This window comes from Catharus ustulatus, chromosome 1 (genome assembly GCF_009819885.2).
Source record: "Catharus ustulatus isolate bCatUst1 chromosome 1, bCatUst1.pri.v2, whole genome shotgun sequence".
Taxonomy (NCBI): Eukaryota; Metazoa; Chordata; class Aves; order Passeriformes; family Turdidae; genus Catharus; species Catharus ustulatus.
Window position 1 is genome coordinate 121,226,967 of NC_046221.1, and position 19,688 is coordinate 121,246,654.

The 19,688-nt window shown below is 40.4% G+C and overlaps 2 protein-coding genes across 4 annotated transcripts in view; one reads left to right on the forward strand and one right to left on the reverse strand.

Annotated features, from left to right (window-relative positions):
• PLAG1 (PLAG1 zinc finger) overlaps nt 1-8,555 on the reverse strand; it is a 53,431-nt gene extending 44,876 nt beyond the window's left edge. For 2 of the 3 annotated variants that reach the window (XM_033075836.1, XM_033075821.1), the window contains exon 1: nt 8,362-8,555. The gene's annotated coding sequence lies outside the window, so the exon portion shown is untranslated. Of the gene's footprint in view, nt 1-7,463; nt 7,510-8,361 lie in introns of those variants that run through there. The other variant, XM_033075828.2, reaches the window with a different exon arrangement.
• A 203-nt stretch (nt 8,556-8,758) lies between these two features.
• Nucleotides 8,759-18,657, forward strand: CHCHD7 (coiled-coil-helix-coiled-coil-helix domain containing 7). Its single transcript, XM_033065773.2, has 4 exons — nt 8,759-8,912; nt 11,622-11,699; nt 12,260-12,358; nt 13,131-18,657. Exons 2-4 carry the CDS (start codon nt 11,646-11,648, stop codon nt 13,230-13,232), a joined length of 255 nt encoding a protein of 84 aa, XP_032921664.1. The 5' UTR covers nt 8,759-8,912; nt 11,622-11,645; the 3' UTR covers nt 13,233-18,657.
• The last annotated feature ends 1,031 nt before the right edge of the window (nt 18,658-19,688 follow it).

Sequence of the window (19,688 nt, forward strand, 5' to 3'; positions counted from 1 at the left end):
TGAGAAAGAGTGATAGCATGTATGTGTCTAATGGTACAGGACCTGACATCTTTTCCTCATAGATTAGTTTAATATTCATCCAGTTAGGGACTATTCCCGTCACCCACACACCATCATGATTAAGTTTCCTGTGTTACTCTGCACTCAGTTTTTCTACTTGTAGCATCACCAGCTCAAGTTAACTTCACAATATTCCTTGGCACAATTTTTCTAGCACAAAAACTATCAATAGCTAAACTTAAAGGGATACAAATTGATTCTGAGAGAACAAGAGTTTCAAACAAGTTAAAGAAGTGCTTGGTTCAGAAAAGAGTGTATCCAAAAGAAAAGGATACACTCAGGCAGCTATGACAAAAAACCCTTTAAAATTATAACTGGGAAAACATTACATTTTACAAGTAATGAGAAATTAAGCAAGTTTGATATAAATATTTCACATATACTTTTTAAAGCAATTTCAACACATACTAAAACCAGCCTGAATAATTAGGATAATTAACATATTAGGATTCTTGGTTAACTTTTTAAGTAAAAAATAATGTAACTTTGTTGTTTAGGAATAGAGCTGATTTCATTGTACTGGTATGCTTATAACTGTACTTAAACACCATTTAAAATAGCATGTAGCAACACCATCCTTTGACAGATGCAATAATATGTTTATTACTTTTTCTGAAACTGATTAAAATATAGCCATAAGCGATATGTTTGTGCTGGGGAATAATTAGGAGTGGTTTAGTCTGAACACAATCCTAGTATTCAAAAGAATAAAAGAAAACTTCAAATCACAGATGAAAAAAAGCCCAAAGATTTAAATAACTGGCATTTGTGTCTAAGCTCTTCCCTAGCTAGGTGGTTCAATGTTTTCTAGTGTCCTAGGTGAAACAAATTATGTAAGTACTGACCACAGTATCTTCCAGTGAACAAAATAAGCTTGAACAATATTGTGTTCAGCTTTTAAACAGAACACAAAACTCTGACACTATTTTATACTTGTTTTATTTTACTTTATTACTCTTCCTAAAGTACTTGTGAGGAGAAGAGCACCAGTAACTGATACCAGGTAGCCAACACCATAAATTTACACCTTTGTAGTATATCGTCTTATGAAAACATAAGAACAGCTGCAGGCAATTTCTACTTTTATATATTTATATTTTATCTATACTTGCATGAGATAAATGCAGCATTACTAAGCCTTGCATGTAGGCAGCTGCAGTAAATGCAAAATAGTATAAATGAAAATTCCACACGTGACAGTAAGAGTTTGAAGAAACTTAACATTTACAAACTTGTAAATGTTTTATTACTAACTATACTGGCTTGATTGAAATTTAATAGCAAGCTGCCAGAATCTCTCTTTCTGCCTTTCCTTCAAAAAGATCTCTAAAAAAAATAAATTCCTATACCACAACTGATTCAAAAGACATGATATTGTCCCTAAATGTGTCCTTAAAATATGTGCCTGTCTGTATCTATCCCACATATAAATGCAACATTCATGATAAATACATACACCACACAGTAAACAGTTTTATTACAAGTGACAAGCACTTGAGACAGTAAAATCTGATTTGCGTACACAGGGTCTTTCTGCTGTTCAAACACACAGTATAGTGAGATCTCATTAATTCACAATCAGATGGTTTGAAGGGTTTTTTAGAAAACTCCTGCACTAGCAAATCTGATAGCCCACAGGACACAAGTACATACTCAATACATGAAGAGAGAAGCTAAGTTTTCTGACACCCTCGTTCCTTTTTTGGTTATTTGGCAATTCACAGTAAATGTGCATAAGGCAAAATCAGCAATCTACATCTTATTTCATAAGAAATACTTTACACTTGCAGACTGCCAAATCTGATGTGACTCACAACCATAAAGAAAAGCTTTTAGGGATACACAGTGTCAGGCTACTGGTAAATTACCTGCACAATACATAAGTAAATCTATATGCAATCTGTATGGCTAAATGGTATCAAATAAAGTATTATTACAGCAATATGGAAGAGATTATTATTAGTTATCCTAACTTAAGTGAAAAAACAACTTTGACAAATAATTCCCTTTAAACACTTTCTAATCTGATTTCTAGGGATATTTTCCTTGAGAGAGGAATTTAGCACATTAAGTGCAAAAGAAGATTATAGCAATTCAGTTTACTGTAACAGACACTTTTTGCATTTTTCCAAGTTTCTTTACATAGTTATTTCTTAATTGCATCTGATGGCAATTCTTAGGTTTTACTTTCCTGACTCCCAGCTGACTTTCTCAAATCTGATCTGAGCTATTTTACTTCAGAGTTTTGAGTTACTGTTGTATGCATTACAGCCACACATGTCTGCATTCGTTTCTTTTATGTCACTTTTTGGTTTTATAATAGTTCAGACCTGTGAGGTTTTTTTGCCTCTCTTCCCTTTCCTCTAAACAAATACCCATTGGGCCACATTTTATTTTCTTTGTGCCCCTCTGTAAGTCTATAAAAACCGCCAGGGTTGGTCATGAATAGAATAGCCCATCACCCTGGCCATGTATTTTAATGTATTTGACAAGATATTTCTACACACTGGACAGACAATGAACAAGGAAGGGGAGAGAAAAAGGCTACAGAGAAGGTTATAATATAAACTTATCTATTCCTTCAACATGAGAATAACTATATATCCTTTCCCACTCTTCACTGTCAAATATGTACTTATACAGGCATCCCAAACCCCTGACATATATGGTGGTTAATTTTAATGCCATCATCCTACCGTAACCGTTTGCTAGACATGCAGGGTCCATTTAAATATTTTAAAAATTAATACATCCTATGAGAAGGCCCCATCCTTTAAAACTGTTAGTACACAACTTCTCTTAAAAGCATGCTGTATCATTTAAAAAATATAAAACTCCCTCTAATTCTACTGATTTGTCCTAAGATGACACAATAACAGGTGAACACTGATACAGATGTAGATAGAAAACACTTTAACAATAAAACTAAACAAAAATAAAACTGAATCTGCAGTAATGGTGACCAGTTCTGTTTAATATTAGGTTTTTTGAACTTGCATGCAATTAGGATCTTTTACATTTGATATTTGGTGGACAGCTGTTTATTTAAAATGCATTAGTAACAGCAATCTATGCAATTTCAGAAAAATGCTCACTATATTCCTTGACAACCAAAAAAAAAACCAGCATCTGTGGAAGAGATTATATTGAGAGTTAATCAATGTTTTACATTCAAGTTACGAGATCACACAATTTAAAAATCAATATAAATTGAATTAAATTCTTCATGTGGTTCTTTTTTGATTAGAGGAAAAATACACAATTGTCTATTATCAAAATGCCCAGATAACTGCAAAAAAACCACACTTATGCTTCAGAAATTTAAACATTTTATATTTGATCAATACAAATGTTACTTTGTTCTAATATTTGAATTATTTTTAAATAGTTTTTAAGGCTACCTAAACATTTGGTAATTAGTTAAAGATGCTTAGCAGTTCAGTGGACAAATACTGCACATTTCTTTCAAAAGCTCTGCAAGCTAAATCCTTACTAGCAGCAGATATTTGGAGAATAACTCCTTGACAGCAAGTTCTCTATCACTTCAGTGGTGGTCACTGCTAGCTCCTTTTAAGTCTATAGTGATTTGAGAATGGTCTAAGTACTTGAACAGATTTCATGTTTTCCAGAATATTTCTGCTTGGTAAACACATACATTTGCTCAAGAACCCTACCAAAAAGTATTTGTTCACAAAAACTGGTTTTAACAACATAAGGGGATACAGACAGAAAAATTTAAAACCTTCTAGTTTAGACTCTGAAGTAAAAACATCTATTTTACAAAATAACCTTGAACAGTTACAAACAGTGGTTTATTTAGAACATGAGTAGTGCCCTCTTTAACCCATTAATTTGAAAACATGCAAGAGCCTGAAAGGAGGAGACTTTAGGGCACCATTTTGACTAACCAGCTGCAAAGGTGGACAACCATTAGAAGTGGCTGCACTTTGTATGCAGTGCCTTTTGAAATTACACAAACTTTTAAAAGTTTCTTAATTGAAATATCAAAAGTTCTGCATTGAAAACTAATTTTTCAGGATAATTACTAAATTAAAAGTACACACCAAGAGACACATTGGAGCTAAGCATTCAAGGAAAGCTGAATGCATGTTACTTAAGATTCTTGTATTTGCTTGTACTGTTGTAGAATACTGCAGTTATTAATTTTTAAAAATTATTGAATAAGATTGGTAAGTCTCTAAGAAGGATTTTAATACATTTACACCTCTCCAGTTTACCTAGAAAAAGTAGGACAACCTTATCAACAACAGCCCATAGTATTTGTTTCCTCAGGTGTGTCAATTTTAGAAAATCTTGAAAAAATCAAATTGTATAATGTATGGAATCAGACCAATATATAATACGGAAGATTATCTTAACTCTTAGAACTAAGGAAGCTTTGAAAGTTACTTTGCATTTTTATTTGAAAAAAACACTTCATCCCTGTAAGAAGAATTCTGTTTTCTACAAAAGAGTAAGTTTGTAAAAAAATAATCCTAAACAACTTTTTTTCTGTGATTATTATCTCCATCTGGATTATACCTTAAAATTAAATCCAGTTTAGAAGAGTATCAAATTCTGAGAGAACACCCTTTCCTCTTTCTCCACCCTAAATCCTGAATTTTGTACTATGGTTGGATACACCAAATTTACTTTGTAATACATAGCTCTAAGTCAAAAAAGATACTTCACAACACTGCTTCTTTCACATTGTTATTACCAGTGTCTATATCTATTTTCAGCATTAAAGTATCAATTATTAAAAAGCTTCAAATTAGGTAAAAATGTAGTGACATGTTAAGCACTTCATACTGATGGTCACAGACACAGCATTTGAAGAGTTCTCAATACTATTAACTAGTTTATTTAAGTTAGTTCTGCACATCTACTACCATCTGCCTATCTACCCTGGTACATTAAAACTACCAACATATGGTGAACTGCTATTAATTTATCAAATTTCTATGCATTCCACGGTAATGTTACTTCAGTCAATAAAAAGAATAGATCAGTTTAAGAAATATTCAGAAGGAACTTTTAAGTCTGAATTCTGACTAACTATAAAATAGATCTCTAAACCATAAAAGGCAGTTTTGGAAAAATATTCAGTATCATTCCTTTATACAAAATGATTAATCTTTCTTCCTTAATGACCCCTTTTTCTAACCCAAGAGTATTTAATGTGATTTAATTTTCACAACTGTGAGTCACTGGAAAACTTTGAGATTTCTTCCCAAATCTTTAACCACAAGGCTATCCTAGGCAACAAGTTTCTTTGGTCACACTTGCAGTAAGGGTACAGATCATTTGCAAGCACATGCTATTCAACACAGAGGGCTATCACAACTCATACTCAACTTCCACAAATTCACAGAAAACATGTGCTGCAAAAGTCTCCCTCCAAGTTCAGTACCCCATCTTCTCTCTCAAGAACCACATACCTGCATTCAATTTTCAATTTAGAACTAAATACAGACTCCAAAAACAAAGCAAGTGTAAAGGAAACATTGCAACTCCTCATAAAGGTATCAAATTGCCATGTTAAGAGGCGATGCTAATTTTTTTAGCTAGTATATTTTAAAAGTAAAATTAAAATACATAGGAGATAATAGGGACAAGCAGAGTATTTCGCATCATCACAGTTAAACATTCACAAGTTAAAAATTAAGAAAAAAATCAGTAACAGCCAGAACCCATGCTAAAAGCAGGCATGCATATACACATGCACACATACATATGACACCAGACCACAGTTAGGATGACTTTTTTTTCTTTAAATAAAGCCAGAGGCAATTCTTCCAAGTGATGTTATAACTACACAGCCAAGGTGTACTTGTACAGAGCCCCTACTTTGGCCAATTAAAACCTACAATTATTTTTCACTATTTTCAAAACCTTTGGGGATGGTTTAGGAGATTTAGATATAGAATAAACTTCTGAACAAACTCACATGTTCCCAACAAAACAGAATGTATTCAAAGTAAAAATAATGCACTTCACAACTTTCACAAAATGTCTGTGAAACTGCCCTACACACAGGGAATTCATCTCCTCCCACTGAATTCACAGCTAGCAAAACAGCACTACATCTTAATATTAAACAACATGAGACTATTTCATTTCTGTAACATACATTCCAAAAAACATTCTCCAAAACACAACATTTTAATTAACACACCAAGAAAACTCCCCTGAAGACCTGCTACACACAAAAGAATTGCTGTGATCCCAACGATTCTGCACGTTTCCCCCTGTTACCCTTCCTTAATTTATCAGACCAGGGCCGATTTGATACCTTTCCATTAAAAAAACAAACAACGAACCACCCCTCTGCTAGAGGCAGAGGTGCTGCAGAGGTGATGATAGCCCTAGGAAAAGAGAAGCTGTCTCTTTAAAATGCCCTGCTATGTCCCTGATCCCACGTGGAACCAACATCAGCAGCACTTTCGCATTAACTTCAATGTGAGGCGAGATGAGGCATCATTATTTCATATAAATAAAACGAGGAGACTGCAGAACACATTCTTTGTAGGAGACAAACAGGTGAACTGAACGTGCCAGGGAAATCTGTAAGCACCCGCAGAAGAGGTGCCCTGCCCCTGAGCCCTCTCTGCTCTCCCTATGGAGCATTAGCTCAACCCCACACCACTCTGAAGAATCCAGTTTAAATAGAGGAGTGAGCCACCAAGAAAACTTGAAATTCAAAGGCAACGAAAATGCACTTTATAAACCGGAAAGGTTTACTCTTTGCCTCACACATCCTAATTAGATCAGGAAAGTGACACTACAAAAGCATTACATTCCGGTCCGAAAAAAAAAAAAAAAAAAAAAAAAGGGAAAGAAAAAGATAGAGGAAAAGAAAGGAGCCCCCATCTCCCCAAATCCCCCAAATACACACACACACAAAAAAAGCATTAAAAAAGGAAGTTATAAAGCACCACATACAGCATTTATCTTATCTAGGATCACTCCACATTACCCCCAAGTTATACACTTTCTGCACCATCATCTCCCCCTACCTCTCTGTCCTGAAAGGGATTTTCACGTTTTCTCATTGTCGGTGGCGAGTTATAAGAGGCTTTTGCCTTTCCAAAGAATTCATCAACAAAAAAAAATAATAAATATTAACTCCTTGCTCCCTGAAACCTTAAAACGGTCTCGGGAAGACACGGGTTTTATTCTGTTACCTTGAGGAAGAAAAGGGGGAGCAGCCCCGATTTTTAGGTATTTTTTGGCATTTTTTTCTGATTTTTATTTTGTTATATGCCTCAGTTCTCCCTCCATTTTGGTTGTTTATGATACTGACAACAAGCTGTCCCTGCTCTCTCTCTCTCTCTCTCCGGATCTCTCCTGCTTTCAGTTAGCAAACCCCCCTCCCCAATGCAACACGACTCAGCACTTACTTGGGTTCACACTTTTCTCTAAACACACACCGATGGGGAAGGGAAAAGCTCCTGGGCTACTCGGAGGGGGAGAGCAGGCAAATTCGTTTCTTTATTACGAAAAAAAAAACTTTTGTCCAAAAAACGACGGGAAAGGGGGGTCGAGTGCCCCAAAGTCACTCCGGATCCCCCCAAAGACGCGGCCGCCAGGTCCGGGGGACACCCCACGGGTAGCCGGGTCCACGGGGGAAATTTCTGTGTGAAATTTGTCCGGTTTGAGGCAGCGGGCGAATTTATATTAATTTTTTCCCTCATTTTTCGGCACCGCGGTCTCTAATGTCTTCCGCTCCCTCTCTCGCCGCTCTCGCCGCTGTCACTGCATTCACAGCACAGGCTCCGGAGAGGCGAGGAGGGGAGGGGGCGGCCGCGCCGCTCCTGCCCCTGCCCCTGCCCCGCGGCCCCGGGCCCGGCCCGCCGCGGGGGTCGGCGGCGGGCACCCCGCGCCCTCCTGCCGTCCCCCGGGCAGCCCCGCCGCCTCGCCCGCTCCTCGCGAACCAACAGAGCGCCGCGGGGAGGGAGGGGAGGAGTGGAGGAAACTCCTGAGAGAGGTTTTTCTGAAAAATCATCTCTTTCTCCCTCCGAGGGAGGGGAAGGGGGGTGGGGGGGGGGCACCGCTCGCCTCGCCTCCCCTCCCCTGCTTTTCCCCCCGGGGGGGTCCGACGCGGGGCGGCGGGGGGCTGCGGGAGATGGGGGGAGAGGGATGGAAGGGAGGGATGGTTAACACAAACTTTTCCTCACTGCTCGCTGCTCCTCTCTCCTCTCCCCCCTCCTTCTCCTCCTCCCCCTTCATAATTTAAATAACCCTGATATTTCCCTGCTAAACCCCGGCGCCTGCCCCCCAAACCCGCAGCAGACTCACCGCGGGAGCCTCAGCATCCCCTCTGCGCCCCGTTTCCACCCTTTACAGTGTTCTCCGATTTTTCTGTAATTTTTTCCCCATATTTCGGGCTGGACGCGGCGGGCCTGGAAATTGTTTGCTTTCCCGTCTTTCCAGCAGCCATTGTAGTGTATGCGCTGCGGTGCAGCCCAGCCTGCCGCACACGCCGCGCCCACACCGCCCGCCGCCCACACGCACCGCGGGTTGGACGCCTCCCCCAGTCAGTCAGGGCCGCGGCCGCGCCCCGCCGCCGGCGCCTGCGGACCGCGCCGCCCGCCCCGTTGGTGGAAGGAGGCGCCGCTCACGGCCGGGGCGGGCGCGGCGCCGCCGCCATTGGCGGCCCGGCAGTGCCACTCAGAGCCGCCGGGGCGTGGGCGGCGGCGGCGCGGGGCCGGGGGGAGCCGCGGGGCCGGGAGCGGGGTAGGCTGCGCCCGTACTTAAAGCGCGCTGCCTGAGCCGCTGACGTCTTTCGAATTGGAGACGGGCTGCCCCCCTCCCGCCCCGGGCTCCCGCGGACACGGCCGGGGACGGAGGTGAGTGCCGCCGGCGGCGACCCGCGCTGCGCCCGCCCGCCACTTTCCCTTCCCGGCCTGCGGAGGGAAGTCTCGCTCGACCTTCGCCGCCCGCGGGCCGGGGCAGCCCCGCTCGGGCCCGGCGGCGGCGCGGCCCGGGCACCGCTCCCTGGCGGCAGGTGGTGCCGGGGGGAGGCGGCGGGAGCGGCCGCGGGGAACGAACGACCCGGGGCGGGGGAAGGGTCGCCGGGCGCCTCTGGCCGCTCCGCCGCCGGCGGGAGGCAGGGACCGGGCGGGGGGCGCCGGCCTCGCCTCCGCACCTGGACGGCCCCCGGAGCTGGGTCGGGCGAGGCGGCAGCTCCGCCGTGCTGAGCGGCCGGGCTCGCCGGCCGCCTCCTTCTGCCTCCGCCGCCCCAACAGCCCAAAAACCTGCAGGGTTTTTAGAACGGCCTTGGCTGCAGAGCTCAAAGTTTTAATGAGCTGGTCTGTATTGCGGCGTAATTAGCGAATTTGTATCTATATGTGTGCATTTAAAGCAGACCAAACGCTTTTCAGGGGGCGGGAGCCTGTAGCAAAGTGCCGTGATGGTTTATGAACTGAAAGAGCCCTAGGGTTAAAGAGTGCCAGCACCAGCCCTGGTTCTCTGTGGTACAGTTTACAACTGTTAATGTGTTAAAGCATAATTAAGAACTGTGGAATAGACAAGCCTTCGGTTGTGGTTGGGCTCTGACCTGTAATCTGCAAGCAGGAAGGGAAGCCCGTGCATGTGTAAAACCTGGGAGGAGGGGGAAGCTCGCTTCCTGCCCAACTGCTCATTCAGTCACACAGCAGTGTTTCGGCGTGACCCGCCTGCCCTTCCAGCTGATAATGTTTCAAGTCCGAAGTACTTCGGAGAGGGGGAGAGAGCAACGTAGCGCAGGAGCTATCAGACCTTTTGGGTAGTACTGAGAATGTTTAAGCATTTGCCTGCTCTGAGCTGTGCATCTTCGTTAGAATCTGAACTGCTTATTCGTTAGGTAGGTGTTTAATGGATTGTGTGCGTTGTTCCTTAGGCTGGGCACGGTTGCAGACTCTGGTAGTGTAATCAAACTGAAAGTGTCAAGTGCAGTTTGTGTAAGGAACACTGATGATGATGATGGCACATCCTATGACTCACAAGTATTCTTTCAGAGAGTAAGTCTGAAGTCTGACTAACACTGTACACCTTGAGGCATGTCTGCTTAGGTTGTAATAGCAATGAAATGCAGAGTCATAACACAGACACATGCAAACATCTGAAAATATTGTATCTTGTTGTGATGAGTTAGGTGAGGCATTGTGGTATGCTCCTTTTGCTTCCTACTTTCCCCTTCCCTCCTTTTTTTTTTGAAGTCTGTGATGATGCTAGTATACCTGCTTGTGTTTCCATTTGAGCTGGAAGTGCCTGATCAAAAATGCACTTCCACCCATCAAAAAGAGCACATTTGCCTAGCTTGTGAAATAAACTTAAGTGCTGGATAGTTCTCAAAGGAAAGTGGAAGCATTTCCCAATGCTGTTAATTAAAAGGCCCATTTTCAGAAGATGATCATATGGAAAGCAAAGGAGTACTCCAAGCACCAGGAAAAGTATACATGCACAGCTTGTAAAACCTAAGGCTTGTTTGCTGGGAATAGTTTACTCTTACCCAAAGGAGAAGCCCCATCTATGAGCTACAAACAGCAGTATTTTAGTTTTTGAAATCTGGTGTCAAGCAAAACAGGCTTTTTACTGCATACTTGCACTTATCATTCCCTAATGCACACAGAAACAGGTTTTGGTTAAGAATTAGCATCAATGTTTCTCAAGAAAGTAAAAACAACAAGATTAAGCTGTGTCCTTCATTAGCAGTACTTTAATTTGCTCCCTCTGTCCTGTGTTTCTGATTGCATTGATTCAAGTAGTCATATGGTCAACATTAATTTATTTTTGGTTAGATTTAGTATTTGTTTGGAATACATACCTGTATCACCATATGTGTGCCAGAGGCAATGTATAGGAAGCTGTAAAGGGAAAGAGGGTCTGCTGTTCATCTTGATGTCATCATCTTGGATCGGTGTGGATTCTTGGCACTGAACTCGGTGTCTCTCAAGCTTACAGTTCCTAGAGTCAGTGTCAAACTACTAAATGGTAAAAAATGTGATTCAAGCTGTCACACACAGTGTACGTGGGTCTGGTCCCACCTTGCGGTGAAACCAGTACTTTTTCTATTAAATATTTGATATAGAAACGTGGAGATAGTTGGGCACTTGTACCTGGGAAAGCTCAGTGAAGATGCAGATGTGATCCAGCTAAGGAGTAGGAAAAAATCTGGAAAAGTTTACTTGTACATTCCTCCCACACGCTATTAATTGTGGTGTCTACAGTGTGTTGGCTGTGAACAGCTTCTATGGAGCTATTTCTCCTGCACGTGGTCACTTCCTCCGTGATGCACAGGCTGGTGTGAGGGCTGCTGCAGTGGCTCCATTCTCTCCAGGAATTCATCAGGGAGTGAGCAGTCTTGGTGATGGGCTGAACTTACCAGTATTGTCTTGCTGTTACTGCCTTTGAAACACTTGGCAAAAAGTTTGGGGGTGTTTTGTTGTTGGGTTTTTTTTTTTAAAGATAACCAAACTGTGTGTTACTAGAAGGCCTTTATTGCATCCTGAAATTCAGACTTAATCCTGAGTTACTGTTAAAAGTAGATATTTAATCTGTTTATTTTCCCTTTCTAGCCAAGGTACGAGTGTCTGCCTAGAATGTCCAGGCATGCAAAAAAGCTTAGAGATCACGATATAAATCCATGTGTAGCGGTAAGATGATCAAATTGAGATTTGTCTCTACATTTCAGTGTTAAATAATGCACTTTCTGGGTGACTGCTTTATGGATAGCACACTTGCATTATAGCCCTTTGCATTAAAATTTCTTAAGAGTCTGAAGATGGGAAGGGCTCAAAATCATCCATTATTATAAGTATAAAACAACAAGTAATTCCCCATAAACAGGAGTAAAACAACTGATAGCCGTCTCTTAAATTGTCTGTCCCTAAAACCAGAGCCTGAAATCCTGGTTAGACAAGCTTGGTTATTTTTTAAGTCTTTTGTGAGTTACACCAAGCATCATTGTAAACAACTCTTCTGTGGACTCTGTACTTACTGTCTGAAGAGTACTATTCTGTTATCTCCAGATGAAATTGCTGCTTGGAAGTACTGATGATCCTTTGTAATAGGTGTTCCTTTGCTCTCTTTGATAGTGTTCTTTCATCTGAAGAGCTCACTCCTATCTTCATAGATATTCTGGGACTTGTTTAAATATTTAAGCACTGAGTACAGTAACTTCCCTCAGCTCTGAAGTATATTTTCCCTATTAAAGGAAACAGATGCCACTACAAAATGTATGAATGACAACAACTATAACAAGGATATGTGTACTGATTATTTTTTGAAGTACAAAAACTGCAGAAAATTCTGGGTAAGCACAGTAAATTTTCTAAATTTTACTCCCTGCTTTGCTTTATATACATTACTTTCTGACATGCTGCTTTCTGAACCCTTCAAGCTCTGCTAATGATATTTTTACGGTAACTTACCAGCCCAGGGAGTCTCAGTATTTGTTTCTGGAAGACTTAAGCACATGCACATCAAAGTACTTCACTTGGTTGTTCTGAGTTGGCTCTCTTAGATTGTGAGTCAGTGTTCTTTCGGTACTTGCTGTTTTCTTCTGAACTTGAGTCACATATTTCTAGTAATAAGTTCTCTTTTGAATGGATGCAGTGAAAAAGTTCTGAGGCAAGGTAAGGTTATCTGATTTCCCACTGGCTTGGTTACTCTAACCTAGTATAAAGCTTATTTGGTGGTAGAGAAGTATTATGAGAAACTATACGCAGTTGAACTGTTCTCTGCTTTTTTCTTTCCCTATACCATTGTAGTAAAGAGGTTTTACCTTAGCTTTTAAATACTTGTGTCAACTACAAAAATAACCTATTTTCAGATGATTGTGCATTAGTCTGGCATAGAGTAATAGGAATACTGATTGCACTGTATTCCGAGGCAGCAAGGTAAACTATCAGGTATCTTGAACTAATTACTAGTATGTTTAGTTATCAGCTAATCAGGCTTAGAGTACCAGAGTCTTGATATATAAAGCATTTTTCTGTTAAAGAGTAAAGAGTCTTGTTCATTCAGAGCTCAGGAGCGGCGATTCTGCAAAATCTGTTCTCATGCTCACTTTGTTCTATTTTCAGCATGAAATTATGATGCAAAGGAAAAGAAATGGTGTGAAACCAGAGATGCCTGCAGCAGAAGAAAGAAAAAAAATCTTGGAATCAATGGGGAAGCCCTACTGACTAGAAACCTGAGTTGACTGTTGTCACTGCACATATGAAGACTTAGCAGCAGCAAGTTACCATTTTATGAACTGGATTTTACTGTTGCCATATCCTGGATTAAAATAAGATCTTAAACTTTGAAGTGTGTGAGCTTTCTAGGATAGAACTTCCTGGGTTTATTCATACTTCCTGTCATACGAACCTGACCTGTTTTTATTGGAATATACAGGTACCAATGCAACTTGTTTAGAAACTTTTGGAAATACAAAATACCTTGCTGTGAAATGCTAAATATAAAATTAATGGGACATGGGGAAAGTCTGTTTGAAAAGATGGAGTTGGTGAGCACTGCAGTATGGTTCTAAGTTCTGTGACTGAAGCAGATTGAGAAGCTGGTACATGCACTAAGTTGTTCTGCTCAATAGTATGGATTTACCATGTGCGATTTTATCACTATTCTCACATGTGGTGTATTCTGTGTTCCCAGTTTCCATAAGACTGTTCATGAACAAAAATGCTAAATCCAACAAGCATGTCCTTGGGTCTGCCACTGCACTTGTCAGTGACAGCAGAAGCTTGCAGTAAATCAGTAAGCTTTGCTTAGAAGGTTAGAGAGATTGGTGAAGATAAAACTGAGCTCCTCACGTCTGAGCTTCATAGTAATTTCTGTGGATAGTAAATAGATACTTCAGTGGCAGGCAGGCAGGGGGGACTTGCAGACATGTAAACAGATCCTCTGAGTGACATGGCAGGTTTAACTATAGTGCATCTATCTAAGACTCTGGACAGCTGAAACCTGGGGTTTGGAAATGCTTACTCATACAAGATTACAAAGCTCACTTTAAACAGGTACTCTAATCTTAAATAAGCTTGATTCTTTAGCTAAATTGAACAACTAATAAATGTAAACAAGTTGCTGTCTAGTGGAAACAATGGTTTTTACCTTTTACCTTCTGGTGTCCTGGCTTAAAAGCTTGTATCCTGTGATAAAACAGAAAAACTACTGTCAGGAGCTCAGGTTCCAAGTGAAGTCTTTTAGTTCTTACTGGGATCAACTTGGCAGAACTCTGGCTGACCTCACTAAGGATGGTGTAAAAGTGTTGCCTCTCTATTTAGACTGTTTTGGAAACACTTCATGGCTTTCTGTTTCTGCTGTCTGGCTTGTCTTGTTCCTTTCCACTGTAGGCCTATTTCTATGCTTGCTGTGATTTTTATGCTTTTTCCTTGTTGTTTGATCTGACTAGTAACTCCACAAAATCTACTTTGCTCGTCCTATTCTCCATCTACATCAGAGTTTTGAAATGGATTGATCCTACCCTCTCTGTTGGAATGAGTGTGTAACTCTATGCCTTTTGAGTATGCAATTCTCCAGGCAAAGCTGTGCAGCCTTCAAGCATGTCACAAGTTCTCTCATCAGTTCCTGGCAAGGGAAATGTGCTTTCTTCCATCAAGATCATAAGATTCTTTATTGCAAATTACTTTCTCTTCACCGAAAGTGCAAACTTCAACATTTTCCTCTTTTTGTGGTTGTGTGGTTTTGGGTGGGTTTTTTCTTTTTTATTTTTTTTGTCTTTGGTTGATTGTTTTCTATTTTTTGTTGTTTGGTTTTGTTCCTCTATGTGTGGAGCTGAAGATATTTTCATTCTAGATTCAAGGGCTTGCTCTTTTCTGCCACATCCTTGCCACTTTTTAATACCCTCCTACATAACAATCTTTCCTCTTCTTTTTGCCCATTTGGCACCAGCTCTTTTTTGACTGATTTTTACGTTTTGTTCTCATTGCAGTTTTTTTTCTGGTACCTTTGTTCTGTCTCTGATCTAATGACGTAGTCTTGCAATGAGTTTCTAATACAACTCCTTTTGAAGGTTGTGTGTTCTGTTCTTTCATAGTGGAAGAACTTCTTGCTTTCATTAAACTTAGCCATAATACCTCCTCATTAACCATGCCTCTCTTTGATCTTCTAGTTTGCTTGCAGATTTTGGGGAGCTATTGTCCTCTTCTTTAGGGCTGTGTCTCTTCAAACTCTTTTGGCTTTGGTGCCTTGCTTGTTTATGGGCACCTTCTCTCCTACTTGGCACAGGTTTGTCATTTGCCACCTCTGCTGTATCTTTGGACATGTTCTTGGCTCCTATGGCTTTAGCTACTATTTTAGTGCTTGCTGTTTTTCTGTTGCTGTACTCTTAAATTCTGGGTTTTTGTTAAAATCTGCAGTATATTTTAAATATATGCAAGAAAAACATCTGATGTGGTTATGCCTATTCTTCTTTCCATAACTTTAAGGAACTTGGGCTTATTGCATTTATCCTAGGATTTCCTTTTAGATTTTCATTGCATGTAGAAATGCTTTTTCTCTTAGGTTAAGTCTTGCACTTATAAGATTTTTTTTTTTTCCTGACACTATTTACTTGGGATGCTTCCACTAGTGTTGCTTTCTTTTAAAGGATGACTGGCCTATCTTTTGGCGTTAATAGGTACCCTGTGCTGTTTTGTAAAGTGTAAAGAACTAGTACTGGTCTTCAAAAAATCAGAAGTAGAGATGCATTACTGCCTTCAGGTATCAATGCAGGAATGTGGGATCATAGGATGGGCTAAGGCATGTGTAATGCAGATGTGTTAGACATGTAGTCTAACATTAGGCTTCCAATCATGAGTGGATGCACATGGTAGGCTCCCTGTGGATGTTACAGCAAAAATGAGCTCAGCGTAGAAGTGAGGGCAATTTAAGGAGTGACCTTGTAGATTTAATTCAGGTAAGAGTCATCTGTTCTAAGGAATGCCATTTATTTCCATTGCATATGCCTTACTGTTAAATATTACAAGTTTATGAAAAATCTTGGGAGAGCAAGGAGTTTTCTTCCTCATGTTGTAATGTCTCTCAAGAGTGATCTGTTACTTTAGTATGAATTTTTATTATTTTTATCCCTTACCTGAGGTTGCTGTTCTTGCCTTCACTACTGAAGATTGAATGGTAAAGTGTGATAGCTAAAATACCGGCTGTTGCAAGTTGGGATTTTTCCATTAATTTTTGTAGTATGATTAACTACCTTTGGTTATGAGCCAAAGATAATGGTCTTTTTCTCATACCTGAGAGCTTACATTCCACCCTTCACTGAAACAGAGGTAAGCTTCAGCCTGCCCTTCTTACTGGACAAAAAAAACCCCGGGCTGAATTCTTAATTTCCCTAAAGCACACTCTTGTATATTAACCCAAAAAGCATAACACAGTGAATCAATATAATTATGAAACAGGGAAGGGACTTGTAGGCTGTGTTTTGTTTTAGTTTTTTATATGTGCAATTACTCATTTTGTTTGTGATACAAGGACCAAATCTGGATAGTGGCATTAATGTTTGATAATTTTTTTGTTTGACAGCTGGATGGTGCTGTTGTACAACAGACTGAAAACAGAAGCACTCCACCCACTACTGGCTCTTTCAAGCTTTTTTGGTCTCTTCCAATAGAAAGGAAAGATTGGTCCTGTCTCTACACTATAAACAGAAAAGGAGGACAGGTGTCTAAATTGCTGGGAAATAGGAGATTTCTGTGCAGCCTGAGAAGCCTTGGAATCTTGTCTTTGGTAGATTTTTTGTGTGGTTATTTGATCACAACTAAGCACTCAGCAGGAGCTATAGGCTTTCTCCCAGGTCTGGGTGAATAGCCTGATTTCCATCTGTACATTTTTGCCATCTCATTTTTTCTATCTCATTTTTTTCTGTTACCCTACAGTGCAAGGCCTTTTCTTGCTCAGAGTTTTCTACTGTCACAATTGGAATGAGTCTGTAATCTTGAAGATATTAAAAGGAAGTTCACAGAATTGCAGAGTATGCTGATTTGGAAGGGACCTACAAGTATCATTGTATCCAAGTTCTCTAGCTCTAGAGTCCTGAAAATTTCTTTGGATTTAGCTGAAGCTTTTGAAAGGCAGGGTGTTGCATCTGCTACTGCTCTGAGTCTGTTTCATGGTCTTGTAATGAAACTTTTGCACTCAAGTGATGTGCAAGAACACTCAAGAACATGTGCATAGATGAGCTTTTGGTAAAACTTTAGCAGAACAGATAAGAGGAATTAAGTGCAACATGTTTTGCTGCTCTAATGCATTTGCAGACATTTCTTAACTCATGTTAATACCTACATCTTTCAAGTTGGTCTTCCAAAATAGTCGTGAAAGAAGTAATTGTGTGGAAAACAGTACACCTTTGCAGGCTTTTGTTTTCTTGGAAGAATCTGAGGCAACTGGAAGAAATAGTTCTGTAAATAAGTATTCGAGTAATAAACAGTAAACAAGCAGACTACTTCAGAATGTTTTAATTTTTATTGCAGCCTATTTGATATGAAGAGGAGGGAATTACTGCATTTGTATTAACTAAATGCAGTGGATCATTTAAACTGCATATGATACCATATGTAGTAACTCAAACCATCAGATTTTGAGTAAGTAATTTTTCTCTATCCTTTAGGTTTCTACCTTGATGACTCCTATCTCAAAATCCTTTTTGGGAAGAATGGTTCTGAAAATCATCAATCATTACTTGCTCTTAAAAGTCCCACTACCCTTCAGCTATGTCTTTACCTCTTTTACTTCAATAAACTGCTGCGCACTGCAAACACTTCCTGATGTCAAGTGATTCTGGCAGAATGCAACAGAATTCTGCATAGAACAAAATTGAGCTAGTGTCTGTCAAAGTGGAAAACGATTGTAACAAGGTGGTGTGTAATGACAAAAAAGATTATGCTCAAGGTAGTATATTCAGTCAATGCCTCATTTCTAAAAGTGCTTCACAGCTCAAATTTACACTAATAGAAATAGGGGCCAGCAGCTCAAGCCTGACTTTGAAGAATCTAAACATTTTTATTGATGATAAAAGACTCCAATTGGTTTTGCCAAAAAAAAGATATTGTAGTGTTTTTATGGAAATAGTGTGCTGGTAATATTTTGTTATTGTGTCACGTGTGGATCTCAAATTTTTGTTTCACTAAAACATGGATCCCTGGGCAGTCCTTGCCTTCAGAGTTGCATGCAGCTGTTGAAGTGATCAGTGAATGTGTTTACATATTATAAGTAGGGTGGCATTTTCTCCCATTTTTATTAAGTAGTGGAATTGAATGAAGTTGCTGCATTGGAATATGTCAGTCAGACCATGCTTGCTTCAATCCATGTTCCAAAAGGATGGAATGAAGGTAATAGGACAAACCCTTAGGTAAGGGGTACACTATGAATTTACCATAGCCTGCAATATCAGCTTTGAGTACTTTTGGGCTCTATTTTTTCTAATGCTGAATAGATTTGAATGGATGTTACTGATTAATCTAAGAAATACTATGTTTTGGTATTAATCTCTGGCAGGTAAACTAAAGTGGTTTTTAAGTTAAAGGTGACAGTTCAAGTTGTTGGAAAAACCTCTTTGACTCTTAGATTGAAAATAAACAGGCCTTGAGGGTTCTACACCTGTTGACTATTGTGGTGTTTAGACATCAAAAGCTTATGGATGACAGAAACTTTGATCTCAGAAGTCTCTAGTGCTTCATGTTCCACTTTGCACTTTGGTGCTGACAGACTGTTCATACATCAGCACTGCTGTGATTTATGGAAGAAATATTTCATCAGCCTTGGGGATTGACTCTGAAAGTCTGCTATGATCTAGGTGAACAGAAGAAAGTTTTTTTTTTCTCAAAAATGCTGCTTGAATGGTCTTCTCTACAGTCATTCCCTACAGCTACTGCCATTCCATGTCCCTTCTCCCTCCCTCCAGTAGGTGCCTCTGTGTGATCCCCAGCACCGGTGCTAATATAGTCCTCTACCCTGGGGCATGGATCCAGCTGCCAAATATTAAAGAGATAAGGGGGTGACCATTGCTTTTCTGCCCAGCTGGGCCTCTGAGCACCTCTCTGTGGAGCTGCAGTCACCCTTGGATCCCTGGGCTGGAAGGGACAATGTAGAATGTTTGAGTAAGCAGGAAAATATAGGAAGCAAATGCTGAAGTCACAGCTGCTCTCACAAGTCAGAAGAGGCTTTCTGTACTTGAAAAAGAACTTAGCTATTCAAAGCTGTGAGCATACAAGGGCTGTGATTCTTAAAGTCAGAGCTCTAAGATTTAGTCCAACTGTTACCCTGGCATTACCCAGTCCACCACCAAACACTGTCCCTGAGCACCGCAGCTACACATCTTTCCAATAGCTCCAGGAGTGGTAACACCACCACTCCCCTGGACAGCCTCTTCCAATGGTTGACGAACCTTTTGGTGAAGAAAATTTTCTTTGTCTCCAATCTAAAGCTCCCCTGGCAGAACATGAGGCTTTTTCCTCTTTTCCTGTTGTTTTATACTTGGCAGAAGAGACTGAGAGGTGAGACTCTCACCTCATTACAAGCTGCTTTCAGGCTGTTGCAGAGGGCAAGGAGTCTCCTTTTCTTCAGGCTAAACAACTCCTGTTCCCTCAGCTGCTTCTCATAAAACTTTGTGCTCTACACCCTTCTTC

Coding starts and splice junctions, on each gene's coding strand:
- CHCHD7 (XM_033065773.2), top strand. CDS start 11,646: ATGTCCAGGCATGCAAAAAAGCTTAGAGATCACGATATAAATCCATGT. Junction 11,700..12,259: donor ATATAAATCCATGTGTAGCG/GTAAGATGATCA, acceptor TCCCTATTAAAG/GAAACAGATGCCACTACAAA. Junction 12,359..13,130: donor AAAACTGCAGAAAATTCTGG/GTAAGCACAGTA, acceptor TTCTATTTTCAG/CATGAAATTATGATGCAAAG.